The sequence below is a fragment of the Stegodyphus dumicola genome, chromosome X1 (assembly GCF_044657685.1).
Source record: "Stegodyphus dumicola isolate Sdum_Otavi_A_Nest chromosome X1, ASM4465768v1".
Taxonomy (NCBI): domain Eukaryota; kingdom Metazoa; phylum Arthropoda; class Arachnida; order Araneae; family Eresidae; genus Stegodyphus; species Stegodyphus dumicola.
The window spans coordinates 193,641,600-193,651,398 of record NC_140780.1 but is presented as its reverse complement, the minus strand read 5'-3'; the positions used below and the strand labels follow the sequence as shown (position 1 = coordinate 193,651,398).

Genomic DNA, 9,799 nt, shown 5'->3' with positions numbered 1-9,799 from the left:
ATTCATGGAAAATCCTCTGGTTCAGCCCTTGTATTACCAAGTGGGTTCTGGATTTGAGGTAAATTTTCGTTTCGTTATGAATCTGTTAGAATATTTTTTTCTTAGTACTAAAAATGAATGTATTTACTTTTATTTATTTATTTTTAGACGTCTTCTTCATCAGCTCGTGGTCCTGTGTATATGGCAGGTTCTGATGAACGTTCGGTGTGTATTTTCTTTATACGTGAATGTCTTTTTTGAAAATGTTTGATTCTTACCGAAAACTAGCGGCCGAGCGGTAAAGTCGCTTAACACTGGTAGTTCAGTCCGAGGTTCGAATCCCGCGAGCGGGCTGGCTGCATGGGTGTTTTCGTGGTTTTCCCCATGTGTAACGTGTATACGAGCCAGTTTCCCTTAGAAAGTCCTCCACGAAAGGCATCCCTCCCCTTTAGCCCTAGTGTGCTTTGCCGTAATTAAATACACCACACCACTTACCGAAAACTTATTTTTCTTTTTATTTTTCATATAACTTATTTTTCTTTTTACTTTTCAGATCGATGAGGCGATTGTTCTCACTGAAAAATCTCGTCGACGGAACCATAAATATCAGGCCGAGGAAATTTCCTTCCGAGCTAGTATAGATATGGAACGGCTGCCTCAGGACGTATAAGGCGTCCCGATGGTGCGAATTCCGGACACCGTCCGGGAATTGTTTGAACAGCTTATTCGCCGGACAACAGCCGATTTGGGTCCCTCAGATCTTATACGGTTTTGCATCCAGGCAGAAGGGTTGGACAAACCCATCAGCACATCTCTTATGACAGTTTCAACCCTAACGGTTGAAAAAATTTTGGCTGCTGTGATGAAAGTGTTGCAGTCCAAAGACAAGATTGAACTAGACACAGGGTTCTCCGTGGATGTCATCACCATCAGACGACCTGTGAGTGTCGGACGAAACAGGAAAGTCATCATTATTTCCGTGGATAGGCTCAGTAAAAGGTCCATTTTGGCTATTCCATACAATGAGGAAGGACTGTGCTGTGCTAAGGCAATTGTTTATGCCTTAGCACATTTGAAAAAAGGATTCGAGCGCCATCAATGCCTTGAGAAATCATCGTCGGCCAACACTGATGAACCGTGCAAGGCAACTTCATTTAGATGCAAATGTGCCCCTAGGTCCTTGCACGTTTGCGGAGATCGCCATATTTGAAGATCACCTGGATACTCAAATTGCAGTCTTTTCATCGGAAAATTTGAACCGGGTAAGTCATTATTTCTGTCTCAATTAAAATATTTCTGTCTTCAAATTTGTTTTTTATGTTTATAAACGAGATTTTACATTTTTAGGGCCTTTTTGAAAATTGTAACTTGATTTTAGTTATTTTCTATTTATGATAAAAATTTTTTTTGGTACATAAATAATTTCAAAATAGTTCTTAACGGACTGAAAAATTGAGATGACTAGCGTTATAGTTTATGACATTTCGTTAAACTTTCATGTTAAGCATTTAATGCATGGTGACTTTATGTATGTATACAATTCGTTTCGATGTGAATGGGTAAAAATTTAAATTTGTTAGGTTATTCAATAATAGAATTTGGAACTTATTTTAAAGTAGTTTGCTTCGTTTAAATATTCGAAACATTAATAGTTCGTTAAAAAATATGCCTTATAAATATGCCTAGTTAATTTTTGGACTACTTTAACTTTTAAGATTATATTTATGCATATTCACGCATAAAATGCAGCATGTAGGAAATTTGTTTAGATATTCAAAATTTAGGGTGTATAAAATCGAAAGTTTTAGATTATTCGATTTAGGGAAAAGTTTTTCTGTTTAGATGTTAAAAATATCACTTGTGAAAATTTTTACTTTTAGGTTACATTAACTTGTTTAGATTATTTTTATATGCAATTCGTTTCTATGTTAAATGCATAAGGAATTTTTAGATGATTAGGCATCTAATTAGTTTAGATGCTCAATGCACAAGTAATTTTTAGATGATTAAGAATGTAATTCGTTTCGATGTGAAAAAAAAATATCTAAAAGGGTTTGATTTTTCGAATTTAAGAGAAAATTTTTGTCTGTGTTTAGGTGGTCTATAAAGGAAGAAAGAGGACACAACGAATCAATTTATGGCTTCAAGATGGACAATATGACGTGATCAAGTCCCTCAAAGGGTTTTTCGGCAGCAACCATTACTGAAGACCTACCAGCGCGTTGAAGAACATCGAATCGCCAATGCGTGTCCCATATGCTTGAGGACCGACTGCTTTCCGGGCCAGCCCCAACGATGTCAGGCTTGCGACCGTCTCTACCGATCCGATGCCTGTTGCGCAGCACACAAAGCCCTCACTGGAAACCAAGAGTTTTCACTTTGCGATCTTAATTAAATATATCTTAATGAACAAAGTTATTTATCAAATAATTTTCTCAAAATTGTTATGTTAAAAAAATTAATTGTCGTTACAGGTATACCAGTGCAGGGACTGCTGCCAAGTGATTGAACGCCGTAAGTGCCCTAAAGATCTGCATAAGTGCGGTACCACCAAATGTCGTCTTGCGGCCAGTTTGTCGTGGCTGCTGAGCACCGTTGCTATTTACGTCGTATTGCTCCGAAGAAGTCCGATGACAAGTTCATTTTCTTTGACTCTGAAACGGACCAATCTTCGGGGGAACACCTCGTAAATTTCGCGGTGACTCAGTATGCCGACGGCACAGAAAAAGTGTTTCCGGGATACATGGCATACCAAGATTTCTGCGCCTGGCTGTTCTCCACAGAGCACAAGGGCTACACCGCCTTGGCTCATAACATGAAAGGGTAAGTTAAAAACACCATAGTTTGCATTCTTTAAGCATGACTATTTTTTTCAATATTATTCATAATTTTTTTTACTTACAGGTTCGACGGTCAGTTCGTGATGGCCTGGCTCCTGGAGCAAGGCACAGCGCCGGAGGTGATCCCTAACGGGTCTATGATCATGAGTGTAAGACATCCTAGTCTGAACATTCGGGTCATAGACTCGTTAAATTTTCTACCGATGGCGTTGGCCAAACTGCCGGGATGCTTCGGTCTCAGCGAGCTGAAAAAGGGATACTTTCCCCATCTTTTCAACTCGCGAGAAAACCAAAATTATGTCGGACCGCTACCTGAGCCCCGGTACTACAGCCCGGATACCATGAGCACTTCAGCCCGACAAGCATTTCTGTCCTGGCATGAAGCACACAAGGGGGACGTGTTTAACTTTCAAGATGAGATGCTGGCCTATTGCAGGTATATTTTTTCTTCTTGTTTTATTTTTATTTTATTTTATTTATTTATTTTTTCTATTTCGTATTTTTAACATTTTTTCTTTTAATAGATCGGACGTGGACATTCTTCGCCGTTGCTGCCTGGAGTTTCGAGCCCAGTTTTTGGATGTGGCGAATGTGGATCCATTCCAGTAAGTCATTTTTTCATTTTCTTTTACAATAATAATCATATTTACAGTTCATTAAATCGTTCTTATTTTTGTCTTTTCAGATACGTGACCATCGCGTCAGCCTGTATGGCAACGTATCGGAGTGGCCACATTCAACCCGACACGATTGCCATGGTGCCTACACACGGCTACATCAACTCAACGAATTACAGCCCTGATTTGATCCGATGGTTGGACTTTGTTGCCGATGGTTGGATGTGTTTTGTTGGAAAGCACAGAGTCGCCGGAATCTCGGTAGACGGATTCTGCCAAGAAACACAAACCGTCTATCAGTTTCAGGTAAGAAAATATAACCATTCCTTTTCTATGTGATTCTTTTTAGTGATTTATATGTTAAAGACTATTAGTATATATTTGTATTATTTCAGGGCTGTTTCTTTCACGGATGTAGTTCGTGCTACGATGGTGATATCATACATCCACTGAAAGGGGTTTCCATGGCAACGTTAAGAGAAAAGACAGAAGAGACGACAAGAAAGCTTCGCATCCAGGGTTTCCACGTTATCGAAATGTGGGAGCATGAATTTCAAAGAGAGAAGGAGGAAAATCCAGATCTCCAATCTTTCCTGGATGAACACCATCTGAGGGATCGACTCAATCCTCGCGAGTCGTTTTTTGGAGGAAGGACCAATGCCCTCAAATTGTTCCACGAGGGAGACGCAAAATATGTGGATTTTACCTCACTCTATCCATGGGTTCGTACTTTTTATTATTTTAAAAATGTTTACTTAAACGTTTCTAAATTTTCTGTATATTTTTATGATGTGTTTTTTCTGACTTTTTTTTGTTTTCATTCACAGGTGAACAAGTATTTCGTCTACCCTGTGGGACATCCAACAATCATCACGGAAAGCTTTGGAGATGTGGAAGATTATTTTGGAATTATCCAATGCCGAGTGATTCCTCCACGGAATCTGTATCTTCCGGTACTGCCCTATCGGTGCCGGAAGAAGCTGATATTCACCCTGTGTCGGACTTGCGCCCTTCTTCTACTGCAGACTCCGTGTATCCACACAGACGACGAGCGAGCTCTTCTCGGAACGTGGGTAACGGAGGAAGTCAAACTGGCGAGAAAGAAAGGCTACCTCATCACACATGTAAGTACTCAAAGATTATTTTAATCTTTATTTAGTTTCAGAGGTTACTTTTAAAAATTTTTTATAGCTGACATTTATTTTTTATTTTCTAGATTTACGAAGTGTACCATTTCCAGGCATCGTCTACTTCTCTGTTTCGTTCCTACATTGATCTGTTTCTGAAGATCAAACAGGAAAGTAGCGGATGGCCTTCGGAGTGTGTGACGGAAGAAGCCAGACTGAAGTACATTCGCCAGTATGAAGAAAGAGAGGGCGTCAAGTTGGAGGCCAAAAAAATATCGAAAAACCCTGGGCGTCGACAAGTCGCCAAGTTGGCCCTGAACAGTTTCTGGGGCAGGTAAGATGATTTCTTTTGTACTTAATTTTTATAAATATTTTTAATTCGTTGTGATTTATGATAGCTTTTTTCCCTTCAGATGGGGTATGAACGTGAACAAAGCCCAACTGACCTATGTCCACACGGTGCCAGACTTCAATAAGATGTTGGCGGATTCTACTAAAAAAGTAAGTTTCCTTACCGATTTTATTAATCTGTAAACTCAATGTTTTTCAAACTGTTAACTTATGACTATTTTGAACTGGGACCTCATGACTCTTCCATTTTTTAGATCAAAGATGTCTTTCTTCCCACGCCTGACGTGGCTGCCATTTCTTGGGAATCTGCGAAGGAGTTTGTGCCGCAGGATGCCTCTACCAACATTTTCCTAGCTACCTTCACAACAGCTTGGGCTCGTCTCAAGCTGTATAGTGAAATGGAGAAGTTGGGTAGAGATGTCTTGTACCACGACACAGACTCCATTATCTATGCCTCGAATGGCCGCAATGATCCCCCTTGGGCAACTTCCTGGGTGAATTTACGGATGAACTGGAGGGTGATGTCATCAAAACCTTTGTCTCTGTTAAGGACCTTTAAAAAAATTTCTTTATTTAACATGTACCAAAAATCTTGAAACTTTTCCTGTTATGTCTTTTTCTCACCATGTTTTATTATTTTTTTTTTCAGGAGGTCCGAAAAACTATGCGTACCAGACGGCCAGCGGGAAAACTTGTTGCAGAGGATTTTCGTTGAACTTTCGCAATTCCCAGTTACTGAACTTTGACACCATCAAAAGTCTGGTATGTAGTCTGAACCAAAAGGATGTCATCTCTCTCCACAACCCCTCCAAAATCACCCGTGAACCAAAAATAAGAAAGGTCATCAATAAACCAGAAACAAGACTATACAAAATTGTGCTCGACAAACGAGTGATAGAGAAAGACTTGAGCACCTTACCATTTGGATTTTTAAAGAAATACTATGAACTATATTATAATAGGCTTGTACACAAAAATGTTTGCATGTAAAATATACATTATGATACATCCAGTATCTGTAAATGAACGTAAAATAAAATAGAAGTTTGAATGATAAAATAATGGTGTTTTTTCTTTTTTCCTTTGGAAAAGATGCCATGAAAGGTAAGTTTTTTAAAATATTTTTTTTAGAAAATAATGATTATGATTATGTATATATTAGTTTAATCAGAAAAAATGATTTTATATATTAACTTCGTCAAAGAAAAACATAACACAAATAATCAGAAATTAACTTTTATTATGGACGTTTCATTACAATTTCAGCCATAGTTTCGAAGAGGATTTTCTTTTAGGTCTAGCATACATCGTTTTTACAATCATTAAATGTTTGTTTTTCACAGTCTTGAGGAAAGTTATTCACATTCAGTACATTTTTAAACTGTTCAAAGGTCTTTCAGTTCTATTTCTCAACAGAAAGTTTATTAGTTGAACAATGTTGGACCCAGAAAACACATGACCGTCCAGAATCAATTCTTTATTGTGTGTCCAGGAAATCTGATGTTCTTTTAGGAAATCCATTATTTTCTGTGCCGTTCTTTTCTGTTTCACAGGAACAGTCTGCAAAATTTGCTTTTCTACATCTGTCTCAGAAAATTGTTCAGACGCATTCACATGAGGAAACGTAACATACTTTTGCAGAACCTGGATGTACAATTTGGATTTTTCTTCATCGTCCATTTTCTTTTTTAAGATGTTTTGAATTTGGGTATCTAAATCACTCAAATGTTCACCTTCAAACTGGTGCATACGATCCAGCGGTACCAAGGCAAATTTCTTACTGTGTTCCATGGAGAAGAGAGGATAAGACACTGACTGCTGCAGGAATCAGGAAAGATAGAAAACCGTCACCTTTTTGAACCAAAAGACGTCTTTTCTTAAAAAGAGGTACTTTTTTGTCCGCTAGTTTTCTTAAAGTTCTTTTAAAAGGGGAGAGTCGATTTTTGACGCGTTTGGTGATGGGTACGTTTCCTTTTAGAAGATTTAAAACACACTCACAAACTTATTTGATGAGATGATTCGGACACTTTTTCAGTGTAGCTGCTTTTATTCGACTTTTTCCTAATAGTTTTAGATAATCCACATCCTTCAGATGAGACATTCTGATGAAAAATGAGCTCTTTTTCTTGCACACTTTCTTTTATATAGGTAGCAAATGCAGCCGCTTTGGTTAAAGCACAGCAATTAAATCCTTTTGCATGAATCGAACATGTTAAAGAACTTTTCTTTTTTAAATTCTCTATCTTAGGACAGTCTAGATTTATGATGGCTCTACATAATAAATTTTCTAAAAATAATTTCTTTTCTAATCCTTTCACGTATATGACAGAATAAATAGATGACAAATATTGCAAAATAATACGAAGATGAGTATAAGGTAAAACACCCTCACTCCAATTCACATGATGACGATTTCTTGTGACCCAAGCAAAACACTTTTGCTGAGATCGTGATAATGTTTTCCAAGGCTGAGGGGGTAAAAATTACCAGCAACTGTGATATCCTTCATGCACGGAGCAAAAAGCTAATTCTTTAACAATGTAACAATGAGGCATCCACTGAAAACCTTCGAAATCGATCACGATGGGAGAAGACATGTTAGCCATTCGACGTCTCAAACTGAAATGAACTATCGGGGCTGGTAGGCATAGTATTTATCCCCAGGAAAGACGCCTGTGCGAAGGCGAAGCGTTTCACTTGCTTCAGGTCGTAAATCAATCAACAAGTAGCTAAATGGAGTTGAAGTAGCATCCTGAAAAATTTCTTGAAAGGCCTTTACTTTTCCGGGGAACATTTGTCTAGCTAAATGCATGATTTGACTTTTATCTCTAGGATTTTTGTATAAGACAAGACAATGGGAATTTAAATGAATATTTCTCATCTCCTTACCTTGGTGAAAAAGATTTTGTGGTATAAAAACGACTGAAAGGTTTCGGTGATGATTCCTTTTGTAAAAGGTTTGCTTAAGTGAGTATCACTTGCTAATTAAAGACATTAAATCGTCTATGATAATTAAAGCATTTTGGAGAGTCTGCAGGTTAGATGGTAATCCTTCTTCAAAATTTACATTTTTCATGGAATTAAAAAGAGGTTGATAACTTCCGTAGCAATGAATAATATTGGTCGGCATGGGATGGAACATTAGTAGTAAGCCACCGTACTCAGGAGATCAAAGGATGCCGCCATTTAACATTAATTTAAGTATTTAACAAATAGATTTGATCATATTTTATGCATCATGCAGACTATATTTCCAGCTCTTTCATTTAAGTGCAATTTATTTCCAATGCATGAACATGAAATATCTTCTAAAATACTGTACAAGCTTAGTCACTTATTCGTAATTTAATTCAGTTTTCATATAAGAATTAAAATTTACCAGACAATTGTTTTCTTAACATATATTAAACTTAAAATAGTTTAATAGATGTTGCTGTAATTTAACACTTTTGATTTTAATGTTTTCGGAAATTTGCTAAATCAAGTTTATCTTTGTGTGACCAATCAAAGGCACCGATAGTAAATTTGTTTTGGCATTCACTGCTAAAATTTTTAAAGAAAAAATTATTATTCATGTTAAAGAAGGAACAAATTATATTTATCTTGGAAATAGGTATTATGATATTGTCATAAGTTATAGTATCTTATGATATGGTTATTTATGGTGTCTCATGATACTGCAATAACTTAAAGGGCATTTCAAATAACTTGTTATTTCTTAAGTTGCATAACCTAATTTCATAACTTCTTGTCATCTTTATGTTTTACTGTTCTGAGTTATCAAATATATATAAAAGGTAAATTTCTAATCAAATGTACTTTCTTTCACAGCAGGCTTATATACCGTGATATAATGTGTGTTCCCATTTATTTAGTTATCATCATTATTCATTATAGAGTTTTATATATTTGTTATATATATTTAATTTATACCATTATGTATTATATGATTTTGCTTTTAGAATATATCGCAATATATATTTTGAGTTGCTAATAGAACTATAGTGTACAGTTTTCTTTTCTTTTACTTTTAGACATATTTGAATATCCTTTTTTTTTTTTTTTTTTTTTTTTTTTTTTTTTTTTTTTTTTTTCCAGTATGCCTATAAAACTTACTTGAGCTATGTTTTTCATATGTTAATGAGATCTGTGTGTTTTTTAGGTTAACAATTTTCATAAGGGCATTAAAATAAAATGATACTCTTTTAATCTAATTCACCTTTTACCATAAAAAAAAAGAATTTTTGAAAGTCACATTTTCTAACAATATAAAAAATTTTGATAGAAATTTTAAAATTATTCCTATTTTTATTGGCAAATATTCAATATTCTTCACAAAATTCCATTTCTCAGCACACACCATCACAATTAATTTAATCGATTTTCAAATAAAAATGAAATTCAGTATGTCACAGAGTAAGTACCAAAAGTAGAACCGCGTGAAACACACAAGGACATATCCATATTTAGACAATCACTATTCACCTCTGACTGTTACTAATTGAATAAAAGAAAATAGAAGTATAATGTTCTATGAATAAAAGAACAGTTACAGTAAAGAAAAAAATTTAAATATACATTACATCTTAATTCTATATAATTATTCTTTTGTTTCTTACTTGCACTTTACATTAGTTGATGACAATTGATTCATGTCAGAAATATTGTTCCTTATAAAAAAATACACACATAAATTTTATGTTTTATATATAGAAAAATCTATGTACTCTTCTGTCATCGGGACTGGATTCAGGAATGTATGATGTGTGTATGCACGTTTATATTTGTGTTTATACACAAACATACATGCGTATGTGAACGCATTCATCCATACACACATTTCTTAATTCGGTCCTGATAACAGAACTGTACCAAATTTTGCTGC

At 35.7% G+C, this 9,799-nt stretch overlaps 1 protein-coding gene across 2 annotated transcripts; it reads left to right on the top strand.

The window, feature by feature from the left end:
• The first annotated feature begins 657 nt into the window (after nt 1-657).
• On the top strand, nt 658-5,967 carry LOC118203960 (uncharacterized). 2 transcript variants are annotated; one of them, XM_085807720.1, is made up of 11 exons: nt 658-1,241; nt 2,076-2,802; nt 2,884-3,255; nt 3,344-3,424; nt 3,505-3,742; nt 3,832-4,158; nt 4,264-4,560; nt 4,653-4,897; nt 4,977-5,064; nt 5,169-5,432; nt 5,564-5,967. In XM_085807720.1, the coding sequence occupies exons 2-11, from the start codon at nt 2,534-2,536 to the stop codon at nt 5,627-5,629; spliced, it is 2,247 nt and encodes a 748-aa protein (XP_085663846.1). In that variant the 5' UTR covers nt 658-1,241; nt 2,076-2,533; the 3' UTR covers nt 5,630-5,967. The 2 variants fall into 2 exon arrangements, with proteins under 2 accessions (XP_085663846.1, XP_085663845.1); XM_085807719.1 differs by having other exon boundaries at nt 5,169-5,458.
• The last annotated feature ends 3,832 nt before the right edge of the window (nt 5,968-9,799 follow it).

Excerpts from the sequence above, each read along its gene's own strand:
- LOC118203960 (XM_085807719.1), top strand. The coding sequence starts at position 2,534 with ATGTCGTCTTGCGGCCAGTTTGTCGTGGCTGCTGAGCACCGTTGCTAT. Across the intron at positions 3,256-3,343 it reads GAGATGCTGGCCTATTGCAG|ATCGGACGTGGACATTCTTC; the intron begins GTATATTTTTTC and ends TTCTTTTAATAG. Across the intron at positions 4,561-4,652 it reads AAGGCTACCTCATCACACAT|ATTTACGAAGTGTACCATTT; the intron begins GTAAGTACTCAA and ends TTTATTTTCTAG.